The sequence below is a fragment of the Mustela erminea genome, chromosome 5, assembly GCF_009829155.1.
Source record: "Mustela erminea isolate mMusErm1 chromosome 5, mMusErm1.Pri, whole genome shotgun sequence".
Lineage (NCBI taxonomy): Eukaryota > Metazoa > Chordata > Mammalia > Carnivora > Mustelidae > Mustela > Mustela erminea.
In genome coordinates this window covers 120,245,207-120,262,054 of record NC_045618.1, presented here as the reverse complement: position 1 = coordinate 120,262,054, position 16,848 = coordinate 120,245,207, and the positions used below count along the sequence as shown (strand labels likewise).

The 16,848-nt window shown below is 39.7% G+C and overlaps 2 protein-coding genes across 16 annotated transcripts in view; one reads left to right on the top strand and one right to left on the bottom strand.

The window, feature by feature from the left end:
* The window catches only part of ZC3H14 (zinc finger CCCH-type containing 14), a 53,419-nt gene extending 45,260 nt beyond the window's left edge, over positions 1 to 8,159 (top strand). For 5 of the 9 annotated variants that reach the window (XM_032344739.1, XM_032344737.1, XM_032344743.1 and 2 more), the window contains 5 exons: positions 3,683 to 3,803; positions 5,143 to 5,279; positions 5,571 to 5,659; positions 6,407 to 6,513; positions 6,958 to 8,159. In XM_032344739.1, the coding sequence (XP_032200630.1) occupies positions 3,683 to 3,803; positions 5,143 to 5,279; positions 5,571 to 5,659; positions 6,407 to 6,513; positions 6,958 to 6,964 (461 nt within the window). In that variant the 3' untranslated portion in view covers positions 6,965 to 8,159. Of the gene's footprint in view, positions 1 to 3,682; positions 3,804 to 5,142; positions 5,280 to 5,567; positions 5,660 to 6,406; positions 6,514 to 6,957 lie in introns of all 9 variants that reach the window. The other 4 variants (XM_032344738.1, XM_032344736.1, XM_032344742.1 and 1 more) reach the window with 1 other exon arrangement.
* Positions 8,160 to 10,774: 2,615 nt separating this feature from the next.
* Positions 10,775 to 16,848, bottom strand: part of EML5 (EMAP like 5) — a 174,334-nt gene continuing 168,260 nt past the window's right edge. For 6 of the 7 annotated variants that reach the window (XM_032344726.1, XM_032344727.1, XM_032344728.1 and 3 more), the window contains 8 exons: positions 16,075 to 16,189; positions 14,633 to 14,821; positions 14,289 to 14,461; positions 12,885 to 13,047; positions 12,377 to 12,480; positions 11,721 to 11,874; positions 11,160 to 11,260; positions 10,775 to 10,891 (listed from right to left, as the gene is read on the bottom strand). In XM_032344726.1, coding sequence (XP_032200617.1) covers positions 10,855 to 10,891; positions 11,160 to 11,260; positions 11,721 to 11,874; positions 12,377 to 12,480; positions 12,885 to 13,047; positions 14,289 to 14,461; positions 14,633 to 14,821; positions 16,075 to 16,189 — 1,036 coding nt within the window. In that variant the 3' untranslated portion in view covers positions 10,775 to 10,854. Of the gene's footprint in view, positions 10,892 to 11,159; positions 11,261 to 11,720; positions 11,875 to 12,376; positions 12,481 to 12,884; positions 13,048 to 14,288; positions 14,462 to 14,632; positions 14,822 to 16,074; positions 16,190 to 16,848 lie in introns of those variants that run through there. The other variant, XM_032344730.1, reaches the window with a different exon arrangement.

Genomic DNA, 16,848 nt, shown 5'->3' with positions numbered 1-16,848 from the left:
TTTGAAATTCCCTTAAAAGGAGTTTCTCACCTAATCTATCAAGATACTGCTTGGAAGTGTAGCAAAGCCTTATGTTTAAATTAATTAATAGTGTTTAGGAGGAACGAGATGAACTCCTCCGATAACAGCCTGCTTTTAGGCAGATGGATCGTTCTCTCCCCAGACCTACTGTCAGGTGCACATACTGCTGGACCTTTTCATTTGTGACAAGAGAATGGTAGTCACGTTCCTTGTACCTTGTAAAATGTTGAAAAACACCTTCATTGGGAGGGGAGACAATTATTAAAACTTAAAAAAGAATAGTATCAAAAGAAAAAACAGTAATGCGTTTTGGTATTTTTCCAAGTCAGTCTTGGCAGAGACATGAAGATGCAGTCAGTACCTTTTTCAGGTCCTAAAAAGATAATAGCCTTTAGAGGGAGATCATGAGTGAGTGAGGAGAAACTGCTGTTGAGCTGAATACTTTTAGGCTGAGTTAGTAATGTAATGTCCTAGGTTTTTTTGGTGTTGTTTTGTTTTTAAGATTTTATTTGACAGATCACAAGTAGGCAGAGAGGCAGGCGGAGTGGGGGGAAGCAGGTTCCCTGCTGAGCAGAGAGCCCGATGCAGGGCTTGATCCCAGGACCCTGTGATCATGACCTGAGCCGAAGGCAGAGGCTTGACCCACTGAGCCATCCAGGCATCCCCAAATGTCCTAGTTTTGGTTGGTGGAGGGAATTGGAAGTCTGACCCTATAAAAAGGAAGAAAAAAATTTTAAATGGTAACTGAGGTGGTTAAGAATTACCATAGTTGGGCGCCTGGGTGGCTCAGTGGGTTAAGCCGCTGCCTTCGGCTTAGGTCATGATCTCAGAGTCCTGGGATCGAGTCCCGCATCGGGCTCCCTGCTCAGCAGAGAGCCTGCTTCCCTCTCTCGCTCTCTCTGCCTGCCTCTCCATCTGCTTGTGATTTCTCTCTGTCAAATAAATAAAATCTTTAAAAAAAAAAAAAAGAATTACCATAGTTATGCAGTACAGATTTCTGACCCTGTATATTTTGTCTCACGTGAGAGAAGAAGTTAGGGTCTTACTTTGTTTAAATGCAGATGTCCATATCAGGCTTTATTGGTGTATATGTCCTTGCAGTGCCCCCCGTAAATAACACATTAGACTTCTTGTCTTGGTTTCACAAGTGCCTTAGCCCTTCTGGAGGCCAGGCGGATGAGCGGGGAGCCTCCTGTGCCAGAGCTTTGATCTGGGACTCTCAGCGTTTAGCTGCTGCTCAAGAATGAAGCTTTGTAGTGGTTAGAATGTAAGTGAGGCCCAGGAGACTGAATAACAGTCACAGAGAGGCTCTGGTCTTTCTTACTCTTCCCTCCATCCAGGGAATTTGAAACTTGGTGATTGCTTTTGCTGAGTTTTTGTCCAGTGTTTCAAGGATGCTAACAGCAGCACTCCCCCTCCCCCCCGAATGGCAGTGCAGGTTTATAGCTAGGAATAAAAAGTGAATTTGCCTCATCTTAAAACTTAAAACAGGAAAAGTTTTAATGGCTTATGAGGTTATAATGTTGGGGGGAAACCAGAATCAAGACCTCTGATTATATGACATTTCCATTAGGAAGATCATGTTTCCTTATGAAGTATTTAACTTCTTTAATACTGCCCACGAGTATCTAACTACCTCATTTTCCAGCCAATCTGCTCTTGGGTATTCTGTTAACTTCTTTCATTTGGCGTGGGTTTCCACGTGTATATCATAGTCTAAAGTATGTTCTTTAGGAGGAGGGTAAGACACATTTCCTGCAGTCAGGATATCAGAAAGACTTAAAACTGGAGAAAACTGCATGCAAGGATTTTATTGGAGACTAAGGATGCCTTTATATCCTGAAGCTATTTACTATTTTAAAAGTAGCATGGAAAGCTATATATTAGACATAGTTGTGGGTTTTTTTAAATTTTATTTTCAAGATTTTATTTATTTGAGAGAGCATGAGCAGAGGGGAGGGGCAGAGGCAGAAGCAGGCTCCCCACTAAGCAGGGAGCCCCTGGTGCAGGGCTCGATTCCCCAGACCCTGGGATCATGACATGAGCCGAAGGCAGACACTTAACTGACTGAGCCACCCAGGTGCCTCTGGCATAGTTTTATAGTAGCCCTTTGATGGTCCTCCTGTCTGGGATCCAGGACTGCATACGTGTGCCTTGTTCTCCTGTGATGAGGACTGAGGTTGGGTCACTAGATCAGTAAGTTCTCAGTAAGCTGCTGCCCTGTTACGTTTTGATTGGTTGCCTACTTTGTATTTTTGTTTCCATTCAATTACAAGACTCTAAGGAAGACATTATTTTCTTTTTGCTTTGATAAGGAAACTGAAGTTGAGGTACTAGGTAAGACTTGTCCAAAGTCTCTAGCTCAGCTAAGTTACAGAGCCAAATTTGAACTGCCTGAGCTCAGGCAAGAGGACTAGAGCAATGTGGTTGAAGTGATATTTGCTTTTATAATTAGGAATGTGAATCCTAATTTGTAACACCCATGATGCTTGTTTTTTTTCCTTTCTTTTTCTTTTTTGTTCTTTTTAAGCTAGGATGTCTTGGTCCAGAAGTTGGCAGGTCATTATCGCCTTTGGGTGTGAATTTATTAGGCTTTTTTACATTTTACATGGGCATTAGTTGCCCGGATTTAAACTTTGTATGTCATATGAAATGGTTTTATGCTTTCTCTGAATCAGGAAACAGTCTGGCAACATGGGGCCCACTTTCCCACACCCTAGTAATTGACATTGCAATTGGACATGACCTCGCAAGGGAGTAGCAGGCAGTGAGCCCTATGGATGATGCATACACTTGCTCTCCTCTTGCTTTTACCTGCCTTTATTTCCCCCTCACCAAGGCTGTCGGTCACCAATCATCTCACACCCAGCCAGGCTCACTGATGGGTGCTCACTGATGGGTGATCTAGTGGGTCGCTGTAGGTAATGGCCCATTGTAACCCACTGTAAGCAAAAAACTTTTCCTCATACTGATGTGAGTTTACCACGTGGACTTAACAACAAATTGTGTATACCTCAGTGAGTGCGAACACTTTTTTGTATGTATCACTTACAATGTCTGAACATATTTGTATTTGTTCACATTCTTTTTTTTTTTTTTTTTAAGTTTGATTTATTTGAGAGAATATGAGGAGGGGGAGGGGCAGGTGGAGAGGGAGAAATAATCCTCAAGCCAACTCCCTGGTAGGCTTGATTCCAGGACCCTAAGATCATGACCTGAGCCAAAGTTGGATGCTTAACTGACTGAGCCACCCAGGTGCCCTGGTTCACATTGTTTTTCACCTCGTGTTTGCAGTTTTCATTTCATTTTATTGGTTCCCTACTTGGACGTTCTTTCCTCTCTCTCACCTTCTCTCTCTCTCATATTTTAATTCATCTCTGAAATAATATTGAGCATTGGAGTTTAGGGTGAGAACTCTGGCTGTAGTTGCAGCATCTCTATCTGGTTTGCGCCTCACAGTGAGAACTGCAGTCCCCTTCCTGCTGACCTTTTCTAGCAGGCTCTTACCTCCGTTAACTAGACTATTGAACTGTTTTGTATGATTGTGATATAGAAGAACATAAGATTTTAAGACTGGGTTTTGAGGGAAATGTATTAAAGGTGCCATGTACTGAATTGATCTTAATTAATGAGATACTTTTAACTTTTTTCCCCTTTTTAGCTGAGATGAGTGAACTGAGTGTGGTCCAGAAACCCGAAAAACTTCTGGAGCGTTGCAAGTACTGGCCTGCCTGTAAAAACGGGGATGAGTGTGCTTACCATCATCCTGTTTCACCGTGCAAGTGAGTAGCTGCAGCAAGCTGATTCTGATCTTTGGGTTAATTTCTAGATCTTAGATCTTATTCTGTTTGTTTTTCTTTTCTGTGGACAAGGTTGATTCGTATAACTAAATGCAATGACACTTCACGGTTGCCCTCCCAGAATAGCATCCATGTGTGATACATGTGTGTGTGTTTAGGGGAGCAGGGAGATGAGAGAAGGCTTCTGTACATTTAAGGAGAGAGTTCTCTCTCTAACTGCGCTGGTTTGAGTGCATCGTGTTCATGTCCATGTCCATATCCACAACTGCCAAGGCACTGGGGACAAAATTAGTTACAGTTAATGACAGAACATTTTGGACTTGATGGCATGACCTTTGAGGATGGCTTTTAGATAAAAACAAAACAGAACTCCGTGTTTTGACTCCTTTAAGGAAGTTTGGGTGTAAGAATAATATGGATGTACATGGAGGGAGACCACAGAATGAGTCTTTTTGGAGCAGTGTGTTGCACATATATTATGCTCAGTAGATTGAGTTCACTTCATAAAGTATCTAACAGAGGAAATGGTCTGATTTTTAACACAAAAAACCCTTTTGTCTTTCAGGGTCATGGTTTGAGTTGAAAATCTGTTACTGCCTTAGACTTCGGAATAGATTACTGTGTCCTTTTTTGAAATCTGGCCTCATTTTTTCTTTTTACTTTTTTTTTAATTCTTAATTTTTTATTTATTCATTTGAGAAAGGGCAGAGGGAGAGGGAGAAGCAGACTCCTTGTTGAGCAGGGAGCCTGATGCAGGGGTTGATCCTAGGACCCTGGGATCTTGAACTGAGCCAAAGGCAGAGAAGCTTAACTGACTGAGCCACCGAGGCACCCCAAACCTGGCCTCATTTTTTTTTTTTAAAGATTTTTTTTATTTATTTGACAGATGGCGATTACAAGTAGGCAGAGAGGCAAGCAGAGAGAGAGGGGGAAGCAGACTACCTGCTGAGCAGAGAGCCCGATGCGGGGCTCGATCCCAGGACCCTGATCATGGGATCATGACCCGACCTGAAGGCAGAGGCTTTAACCCACTGAGCCACCCAGGCGCCCTGGCCTCATTTAAAAATTGAGCTTCCTGGACATCTGTTTGGCTCAGTCGGTAGAGCATGCAGTTCTTGATTTCTGGGTTGTGATTTCAAGTCCCAAGTTGAACATAGAGCTTAGTTTAAGAAAAAATTGAGTTTCCCTTGTTTCTGTTCTGTTTCTCAAAACAAGTAGAGAGAGTAAGGAGCCTCTACAAAAAAAAAAAACAAACAAAAAACCAAAAAACAAAACTAATCATGCACTGAGAATAAATGTGAAAAATGTTTTTGTTTTATAGAGCCTTCCCCAATTGTAAATTTGCTGAAAAATGTTTATTTGTTCATCCAAATTGTAAATATGATGCAAAATGTACTAAGCCAGATTGTCCCTTCACTCACATGAGTAGAAGAATTCCAGTACTGCCTCCAAAACCAGGTTAGTGACATTGTGCACTACTCTAGTAGGTAAAAAATGGAAAATATTTTGATTATAAACTGTTTTAAAGAAAAAAAAAGGTAAGAGTTTTATAAATTACCATGCCAGAATCCGTTAACCTAACCAGTCTTTAAAGAGCAAATGTGCCTATTTGGTATCATTCTGAAGTATTTTATCTAATGAATATATAAATCTTCTCATATTTTTTAAATGGTTTTCATAAAAACATCAGTATATTGCATTACAAATTATTTTGCCAAATTTGATCAATCTTCTTATTTTTGTCAGCAGTTGCAACACCAGCATCACCTTCTAGTAGTCAACTGTGCCGTTATTTCCCTGCTTGTAAGAAAATGGAATGTCCCTTCTATCATCCAAAAGTAAGAATTTTCATTTTCCCAAAAATGATTTAGTGGGAACTTTTCAATTCTGAGGCCTGTAAAAGCACTAGCAAATTGGGTATCTTGTATGTCCATGGTCTTCCCCTGCCCCCTACCCCCCATCCCCCAGTCTCTGTTTTTGTTAGAGTTAATATTATGGTCTTTAAGACGTTGAGGTTCTTAGTTGTATGAGCCCCCAGCTGGTCCTTTAAGATAAGAGGTCTGAAACAGAGGTTAATATTCTAGGCTTTCGGGGGGAAACTTCCCTTTGCTTAGTTTCCGTTCCGTTCTACGCCTAAGCATGTGGGTGGGTTTTTTTGGGGGGGTTTCCCCCCCACCTCATGTCAGAAACTGAGATGATGAGGTCCAGTAGTACTTCTGCTGATGGCTCTAATTTTCTGTGTATGACGATTGACATGTCTCCTCCTGTTCGGGTGATCAGCGTGAATGCGCGCTCTGGCCATCGCTTCCCCCAGCTGCAGCTAGCTGGCTGTACATGAAGGCGTCCGGGGTACGATGGATAGAAGGGATGTTGGGCCAGTGTGCGGGGTGATTAGAAGTTTGTATTGTATACTGAGGTTCCTTTTGAAATCTTTGACTAGAATTTTGTGTTGGAGAGGGGGGTCATTTGTCAGGGTTTTAGTATTAAAATATCTGTATCTCTTGCCCCATTAAATGTTTCTCTCGTGTTGCCCTGTTTTTACTGGTATTAGCTTTGCAGATGTTGAGATTGTTGTTTGTATTTAGCACTGCAGGTTTAACACTCAGTGTACAAGACCCGACTGCACGTTTTATCATCCCACCATTACTGTGCCACCACGACATGCCTTGAAATGGATTCGACCTCAAACCAGGTAAAAATTAAAAGTCTTTCTAATGGTTTCTTAGATTTGTAAGTCTACAGATTAGGGGGAAATGATCACTTTGATTTTTCTCACCTGTTTCAATTATACAGGGTCCCTGGAAAATGTTTCCAAATTCCGTTTTACCAGTGATTGCTTATTCACCTAGGTATCTCCAGATCAGATTTACCTTCTGTATATACAGTGCTTACAAATCTCACGTCAGTTTTCTTGGCATTAGTAATATAAATCATTGGAAGAGAGTTTCAGAAAGCTTTAGTATGGCCTATAAATTTAAATACATGCCATCATTATCTTTTATATAGCTTTTGTATAATTTTTTAAAAATCTGGTATTTACATATTGTAATCTGTAGAACAAATATTGTGTGAAAATACTCCTTAGCTGGGTATGTATGAACATAAAGCAGTTAATTAAAATTTTTTGTTTACTCAGTGAATGACTGTCCTACTTGGCAGAAGACTGGAATTTCCATCTACTGGTGAACATATTCTGCAAAACTTGTCAAACCTTTGAAACTTGGAATATATTGCTTTCATAATATGAAGTTTATTGCCTATCTGAAGTGTCTAATTTTTCAAGTTTGTAAGTTTATTAAGTGGTTTTAACATTGGGTGTTATTTGACTGTGGAAAGACCGTTCAAGGAAAAGCTACATTCTATTAAAACATTGGAGGCGTGTTTGCACCCTGACTGCTATTTCAAGTATCCGCATTTACCCCGTGGTGACAGTGGCAGTGCGGGGCTGCAGTTTGCTCTGTGTTGAGAGAGAGGAGCATCCTTATTCTAAAACATTGGATTTTGTTCCCTTTTCCCAAGGATTATCCACTGTGAAAACAGAGTGGCGGCCCAAAGTGTGGAGGCAGCATAAAATAGTCATTCAGTCCTGCTTTTTAATTTTAAGTGAATTGAGTTTGAAAGCATGATCATACAGGTGTCTTGGGTTGAGTGCTGCTTCAGTGGATGGTTCTTACCTTCTGGGATAGGATGGGTTGGGTAAAAACGGAATGACAAATGCAAAAAAGATCGAACAGTTCCTTAAAATGCTTTCATTTACTATTAACATACACTTTTTAAATAAATATTTTGGGGCTGCATTATCACAAAATTATACAAAATTTTTTTTTTACAATACTATATACAGAAGGTATCAGAAAACATACTTTGAGCTCACAAGATCATAACTGTACATATATCTCACATTCTGAAAAATAACATTTTCAGAACCACAGAAAAATTTTTAAATGTAAAAATTAGATTCAAATAGTATATTTTAAATGACTAATTACAGAAATCTGATGGGTAAACTGCAAAACAGGACTAAACTTTTGGACTACTGAATCAATACATAGTCTTCTGTGTGTGATTTTTGAAATAGTTAAGGCAAAAGTGTCAGATGCTTTAGAATTAAATAACCAATGGATCACTGATCTTAAGGACTTGATGTACAGCAGTTTTTAAAAAAATAAGCTAGAAGTTGGTTAGAACAGATCGAATTAATGCAAAAGAGATAAAGACTCAAACACTCTCATGATCAAATTAACTGTGGAAAAAAAAAGTTCATTGACTTGTTAGTTATGTGTCTGAGGGATAACAACATGTGTAAAAAAAAGTCCATGTTTAAGAGCATATAAACGAGCAGTTGTTTTTGTGGTCATTGCTTTTCCACTGGGGGAAGAAATAATTAACCAGTTATTAAACCATCTGTAAGTTGCACTTTGCTGAGCCAGTTCCTAAGAAAAAACTTGAAACATTGAAAGAGGAAAGACAGTGCACAGGAGAACACAGAGCTCTCACGAAGTTAGGCTGGGGTGAGATGACCATTCTGCTTCATTCTAAAAAGTGGGCTCCTCTGAATTTAAGGCATTTGTTCATTCCAGTGCTACTTAAATTCCTTCTACAAAGAAGTAAAGCATCTTACGGTGTATTTCTAGAAATTCAGACTTCTAGTATCACTATAAATGACATTCCTAATTCCATTACAAAGAACATAAATGGGGCCTAAGTGGTTTGGTTCAGCCATTTTACAAGTCAGTTCCATGCTAAAGTCAGATATTTTTTAACCATTTAATAAACACTGCCTGGAAACACATTTAAGAGTTCAGTGTTACCTTTTAGCTGCTGTGGTTTATCGGCAAGCTAACGTTAACTCTAGACCAAGTTATCCAACAAATTTTTAAAATGAACCACCATCAAAAAAGCATTGTAACGAGGGAGGGAACAAGGTGGCTACCAGGTGTGGCGCACTCTTGTCACGTATTTCTGTACAAAAACAGGACTGAAGGGGCCAGAGCCTCAGGTGACAAATTCAGGAGCTTAAAATACTGCACACGAAAGTATTTCTCTGTGTCAAAATCTTCGTAACCTGTCATGGTTATTCACCTTCCCTTAGCTGATGGCTGGAATAAACAAGGTGGGTGGCGGGAGAACTACTTCAAATCAATGTGAGTTTTAGTTGTGAAGCTGACCAGACATTAACGCTGGCTACTTGGAGAATTCAGCGGAGGCATTTTTGTCCTATATCTGTATCACTTACCTAAGGCTGTAATTAGTGTTTCTACATGTACTGTAATAGAAATGTAATTTCTCTTTAGCCAAAAGCTGGGAAGCTTTGGCTCAGAAGGAAGATTTGAAACTGCAACAGGCTCAAAGGTGGAAGGGGTGAGTGAGAGTGGTGGTTCAGGGGAATTTCTTTAATTTATTGAATGGCTCTTCCTATTACACATGAATAGACATTTAATATTAGTATATTCTAAAATTGGGCTTAATTTAGGAGAATCCATTGATGTGAATATGATCTTATGTATCAAGCTTCTTAATGCCTTAATCAGTCTTCAGACACAGGTACTATTCAGAGCTTTAAAACTGACCATGTTCAATCACTGGTTAGGCTTTCTGTGATACAGTTCAGCCATTTTCTGTTTTCAGTATTTACAAGGTGTTGGGCATTAAAAATAGGTGTCAGGAGTCTTCACGTCAGGTTGAACCAGACTGAGATTTTCAGAAACCTGCGAGGGGTCTGTTATGCTATAGAGATAATTAACACATTGAAATGAAAATTCATAGGACCAGTAGAGCATCTTAAACTTTTTCACACTTAGAAAAATATATTTTTAAGTAGTAATCTACATAATCTCCCATCTTTAGGAAACTACGGACAGGCTAAACAGCAAATTCCTGAACGGCAAGTACTGATCTTTGGCAGCATTAAAGTGAATAGGGATAAATATCTAAGAGTTAAGCCCTAATCCACCGAAAAGGAACTTTAATGGACAAATTTTACAAGTGGACCTGTATTCATTCCTTTTGGAAGTCAGCCTAATGGGGTGGCATACATCTAATTAATAACTTTTCCAGTAGAAAAGAAAGCTATAAAAATTTTATTTCAAGAGCTACTAAATTATTTAGCTTTGTAAATGTGACCTTGAACACGTCAGTCGACATGTTAAACAAGTGTTTCTATTACACTACATCTTTAAATATTCAGTATGCTCTCCCGGTTAAATACTATTGCTGTCTAAAACTTGAACCTGTACACCACTGGAAAGGACTCTTCGTCATACTACTTTTTCATTAATGAGACTATAATCATGTTTTAATTTCTCAGTTACAGAGATGACTTCTGAAAAGGATCAACAGCTCAAAAATGAAAATGTAGTTATCATATACTATTAACTTGGGATTTGTTCCTGAATGTGAAACTGCCAGGGGAAAAAATGTCACTTATTAAAGAAGAGGTTTATCGATGCTTAAGTAGCATTATCTTCTCCAGTAAAGCTTGTGTGTGTTTCATTAGGGAAAATAATGTTTGCCATTTAAAAACTGTGATCCTTTACGGGATGGTGTGTTTCCTTTCCTTATGTAAACACAAGGATAAAATAAGTCATTAAATAATGAACCTTGAAAATAAAATATAAATCCTAAAAAAGAAAAACAGTTTGCTAAAGAGAGGATGAAAATTAAGCAACTTGGGTTTTTAAGGTTTTGTTTTTTGAAAGGTGCTGTCCCCTAAGCCTCCCTGGCAGGTGTGTCAAGTTTGCACACTTCCCCAGAATGGGGGGCTGCCTTTCACCAAGTCTTTATTCAATCCTTTCTTTAAGTAATTGTCTGGCAGTGTATGGGTTATGGACAGTTACCCAGTGCATACAGCAAATATTTTGAACTTATCTGTCTTCTGTTTGGATGACTCTGGGCATTTATCCCTGTTACAATCCTAAGTTAGCACCACTTGCCCATGCAAGGTTTGGTTCTGTTTTTGTTTTGTTTCCTCTTCTGTAATTCTGGTCTCTCAAGTCTGTTAATTTATATAGAGTCTTCTTGGCGCCCATATCTTTCAGTGAGGCATATGTACACATTTCCAGACAAATAAACTGCAGTCAGGAAAAAAAAAAAAAGGCAGTGAGTTCATTATGTGTCTAGATTTTCAGAAGTTTAAGTAAGAGCTTTCAAATCATAAATGTATACAATTTTTCATTAACTCCTTTTATTTCATATTGCCATTGTATGAGCCTCCATTGAGCTGGCCAGTTATGCTACCTTCCTAGGTTGATGGCTTGCAGTCTGTCATCTGATATAGTGACACTAGATCTCTTAATAACTAGTAAGATAGTCTGTTCTTCGGCTGAGAAAGTTACTCACCTGCAGTCGTCACCTCCAGCACTAACAACATGTCGATCACCGCTGGTAAATCGAATATTTGTCACATGAGGTGAATGACCGAAGAACCTTTTGTGCTTTGCCTGAAAAACAACGAGAAAGCTCAGGATGTTGGAACCCTAAATCTCTATCATGGGCTATGAAGAGAGGTAGGCAGTTTGGCCCACAGCCAGCATTACTAATGTTAGTTAATAGATCTGCACCAAATTTGGGCAGTCAGATGTCTCCAGGCACTCTGAACATTTTCCTCGGAGGAAAAGCATTTGAAACTTGTGAGTAAAGGTTTGATAAAAAGGCTAATCACAGCTTTATTAGGATAGTTTGCAAAGATGGTGTTACTTGGTATGGGGAGATGATTTCTAAAAGCTTTTACTTCAGAGTAAGGGATTGAGGAAGTTTTGAAAAGATTTTAGGAACATAAATGTTTCCAAATCAGAAGACGGTAACATATTTAGGTATTACATTATGGGGGAAGAAGTACTAATGATCAGATACCTAAACTAGTAAAGCTACATAAAAAACCAAAACCAAACAAAAACTTACAAATTTTTCAGGACACGGGAAGTCGAATAACTTAACCATGCCAAAGTCATCTCCTGTTACGAGGCTGATTCCTGAATGAGATACGCAGGCACAGTTGACATTGGCTTTCTCAGTGTGTCTGGACCAGATTCCCATAACTTCATCCCCTAGAATACTAGAGGGAAGGAATTAAAGAAAATCCACCATAGCAAACACTGAAAAGGTTTTTGTTAATTAATCCCTACTTAATTATGTTACTTTAAAATTAAAAGATGCTTTTATGCTTTAGGAATTTGATGGATTAAAAAAGATGACTACTCATGGTTACCTGTTAAACAACAAATTTATAAGGTTCCATTTCTAATAACTGCAAGATAGCATTCCTTTAGATAAGTAATACAATTGCTTAATAGTACCCAGCATGTGGTTTTATTGCTTGTTATTAAACAGACTGTTAAAATTATCAGGGCCTCTTTAAAGGCTTTTAACTCTGATAAAGCATGGGACTGTGTTCAATGAATAGAACTTCCAGCATAAACCTGTCATCATCCTCTTCAGAAGAATTCAAGATACAATAACAAACATAAAACTCAACTACTGTTCCCTAGTGGAATGGCTCTAACTGTTGAGCAATAGGATTTTCCAGTTTTCTTGGCTGACCTTCAGTCAGTTCTTACCTAGTCCATGTAGCCCAAGTGATCCTATCCATGGTGGCCAGATCCGTAACAGGTTTTCCTGAAGGCACTTCATAGACATGTCGTTTATAGCAACCAGTGGAGACCTTGTATCATGTTAAAATGGGACAAGAATTCCATTATGTGAGAGACACAGCAGAAGGCTATAGGATAACTGGCAGTGTGCTATTTGATTTATATTTCTAACATCCTAACATTAACCATGACTACAAAAGCCTGTTAGAAAAAATGGAGACGAGGACTAGAAAGAAGAGGATATTAATGCAGAAACAGTGAAGAGTAAATAAAGGCAAGAGTTCAGAAGTTCTGGAACTCAGGAGTTTTTCAGAAAGTTATCGGCCAAGGTGGGGCTCGAACTCACAGCTTGGAGATTTAAGAGTCAAAGGCTCTGCTGACTGAGCCAGCCAGGCATCCCTAAAACTCCGTTGTAAATGCGTCTGCTAACAGTATTAGCTTGTGTAAACTGGCTTTTCTGTTACTGGTATCGTACCTGGAGATACCTGCTGTCTGCAGAGAAGTCCATTTGAATGACAAAGCTGGGAATCTCCCTGCAGTAGCTGATTCTGGTAAGGGTGGGACCCAACGTTAGGTCATAAAAATCCACTGAGTTCTCACTAGAGCCCACTGCCAGAAACCGGGAATCTGGACTAAATCTGGAGAGGTAATAAAACACGTGAAAGACACATTAGACCACATTAAATCCCATAAACATTTAAAACCAGTGACTTGTTTTCTACCTCTCAAAAACGAGTATGTGTGTGATCTAGCCTCAAGTAGATTAACCCAAAGATACTGCGTGTATTGAGATTTTATGTGTGTTACATGAAACAGAAAGCTTACACTTTACTACAGTTTGAAGTGGCTCCTGTTTCTTCATCTGTTTACTTTAAAAAGATCTAAGTTTTGAAAAAGCCACTAACATATACATAACTCTTTCAGTTATATAATACACCAAATTTACCAAGCTAGGATTCCTTCATCTGGAAACAGACCAGATTAATTTGCCTCAGGTTACAGATGAAGTGACACTACCTGAAGTTTGGGAGTTACCTTAAAAGACAAACACATGCCTAGTGGGCATGGGAAATAGTATGGGACAATGCAGTCGAGGTTCTTTAGGAAAATGGGCCTGCAGGAAGTTTATATATTGAAATTCTGAGGAAGGTTTTATGTGTAAAAGGGTTTTTACTAATGAAAAGAATGCAAGCTTTTAACAACTGGATTCAAAAATCTTGATCTCACAGAAATACTCAGTAAATGGTAGCCATTGTCAAAATAAGCTTACACACTGGAATGTAAACATTCAAGAATTAAGAGTCTGGGGCATAGGTGTTTGGGGAGTATTAATTTTTTTTTAAATATTCATTTGAGAGGGGAGCAGCAGAGGAACAGGGAGAAGCAGACTTCCCACTGAGCAGGGAGCCCACCAAGGGGCTTGGTCCCAGGACCGAGATAGTGACTTGAGGGGGAGTCAGGCACTCAACCAACTGAGCCACCCAGGTGCCCTGATGAGAACTCATTAACTGAGTGACTAAATATTCAATTGAGATGTGCAGTTATGACTTTAATTCTCCAGGTTGACAACTTAGAAAGGACAGATGCCTCTCTTTTGTACAGTGGAACATAATTCTTGGATGACTCAACTTGCTGGACACATCCAGTGTGATACTAACTCGCCAAACATCCCCCAAAGGACATGCCATTATAAGGCACCATAGTTGGTGCCAATGGGTAGATAATGCAACAAGCAGTAAATAAGCATACAAACAGCCACATTCCAGCATACAGTGTAGGATGTCATTAAATGCTATAGGCTCCAAGGACCTGTTTCCAAGTGTAACCTGGGTCATTAAGAATGTATATATTAAAAATTCTATTCCACTTGTTGACTAACCTGATATCATGGACTGCACATCGTCTGTCTCTCTTCTTTCCCCATATTTTTAGAGAGCTCACCAGCAAAATAATAAATTCTCCATTTTTCATTCCAATAGCCACCATATCCCCTTCAGGGCTGTAACACACGGTACGGGCAGCATGTCCCAAATTCACTTTGTTTAACATCTTCTGCATAAGAACCATGAGTCATAGAGAACTACATTAAATAGAGTACTTATAAAGTAAACCAATTTCTTTTCAAAATTCTCAATATAATTCTCAAATAGTTATTTAAGTGCTAGCAATTTAGGACTTACACTATCCTTAGAAATTCTAACTTCAAGAAAGAAAGCTACCTACTTTATCAGCAATATCCCAGAGTCTCACTGTCCCATCTTCCGCAGCAGAAAGGAAAAAATCCCGGGAAGGATGTGTCACCAGTCCCCATATGGGTCCGTCCACATGGCCATTAACTAAAATATTACATGCTGCATTCTTCTCTCCAACTTCGATGATCTCTGCGTTTCTTGTCCCAACTAGGATCTTGCCCTAAAACACAAATGGGACCAATACATTTAATGTAATACAACAGTTGCTTTCAATAACTTAAAAAGGACCCTACTGACCTCCTTTCAGAGAACTTTCTGCTGTGACTGCTCTAGGAGCAAGCCAGGCCTTAGCTCCTGCGGTTTCCTTTGACTAGAGGCACACCCGCAGGAGCACTGGCCTGGGCTGCCTGGCAGAGTCCATGTAAAAGAACACAACCGTGCTCTAGTATCCCAGCACCTGGCTTTGCCCGTCAGAGTCTGAACTTGGCCTCTATTTTAAGCTGAAGATTTCCAAGGAGGTGTAAGTGCACTGGGATACAGGAAGAAAGTACTGGATTTTAGTTGAGGGAAGTATAAATGTAAGTTTGGTGGTATATATACACAATGGAATACTATGCAGCCATCAAAAAAGAAATCTTGCCATTTGCAATGATGTGGATGGAACTAGAGGGTATCGTGCTGAGTGAAATAAGTCAATCAGAAAGACAGGTTTGGGGGGTATGGAGGGGAAAAAATGTAACAAGATGGGATCAGGAGGGAGACAAACTGTAAGACTCCTAATCTCAGGAAACAAAGTTGCTGGGGGGAGGGGGGAGTATGGAGAGGGTGGTTGGGTTATCGACACTGGGGAGGGAAGGTGATATGGCGAGTGCTGTGAAATGTGTCAGCCTGACAATTCACAGACCTGTACCCCTGGGGCAAATAATACATTATATATTAATAAAAATTTTTAAAAAGGTAAGTTTAACCAATGCATACATGGACTGAGAATAACACATGTGAATGATTTCTAAATAGACTCACTGCAAGTTCATGCATTGTCAACATTTTTTATGGTAATGGGTGTTTTAAAAAAAACAAACAGATGGGGCACCTGGGCGGCTTAGTTGGTAGAGTGAATACGGTGAGCGACTCGGTGTTGGGGTCATGAGTTTAAGCCCACGTTGCAGGGGAGAGTACTTAAAAAAAAGCTGGTCTAATCAAAATGCGCTGACTAGCAAGAAATTCCACTTCTGCCTACCACAGCTGAACCAACAGATTCAAGAACACACAGAGGCTGGCCTAGAGTACTGAGAAGAGCGGCCCCCTGTCTTCTGGCTGGCCCAGCACCGGAAGCAGGGGTGGCAGAGGATGGCCGACAAGCAAACTCATCTTTTCTATCATTCATCAAGTTCCAGAGGGTGAGAGAACCCCACGAGTAACTGTCCTCTACTTTCTGCCGCACCATAATGGCTCAAGGAACATCTTTCTTACTTTGCCTCTGCACACAGAACGAACACAGTCAGTGACTTGTCCGGTCTCGAGCCTGAAGGCGCGGCATCGCCTCAGCTCCTGATCCCACAGTTTGACTGCTCCTCCTTCTTTTGACCTAGTAACAACCCAAACCAAAATAAGCATTTATTAGCTATTCCAAATAATTTTTGAAATAAATAATAAATTATAAGCAGAATAGGAAAAAAAGGCCCCAATATTAACTTTTTACAGCAATTTTAAGATACACAGTACTTCATTCAGTTTAAACCGATTTTACTTCATTTTTCTGACATAAGCATAATCTTACCTAGATCCCACCCCCCTACATAATGTATTCTCTTGATTAAGAAAATGTGTAAAAATAATGTGTGATGTTAAAGTGATAATGAAAATGTAAGGCCAGATAATAAGATTACAGATGCTATGCTATAGACGATTATTTTTAATGGCCAAAAGGTAAGCACCTTTCCTCCCGTGATGAAAGCACCCAACTCAGCGGCTGCCCACGAGCGGAGGTGTGCAGAGTATGTGGCATGTGGGAAACCCTAGCATCAGAGTAATATGGAAAAGACAGAATATAGCCCATTTATGGTTTTTCACTTGGGAGTCTGAAGAATGTAAAATTTTATTTTCTATCTGTGAGATGAACTGCTTGTCTTAGGACAAAAACATGCCCATGTGAAAGACAAAAGCTACTGCATTTGTGCTTCATACCCGGGGCTTCTCTCAATCCTTTCTGGAAATGTACTGCTTGGACACATAAACACTGCATTT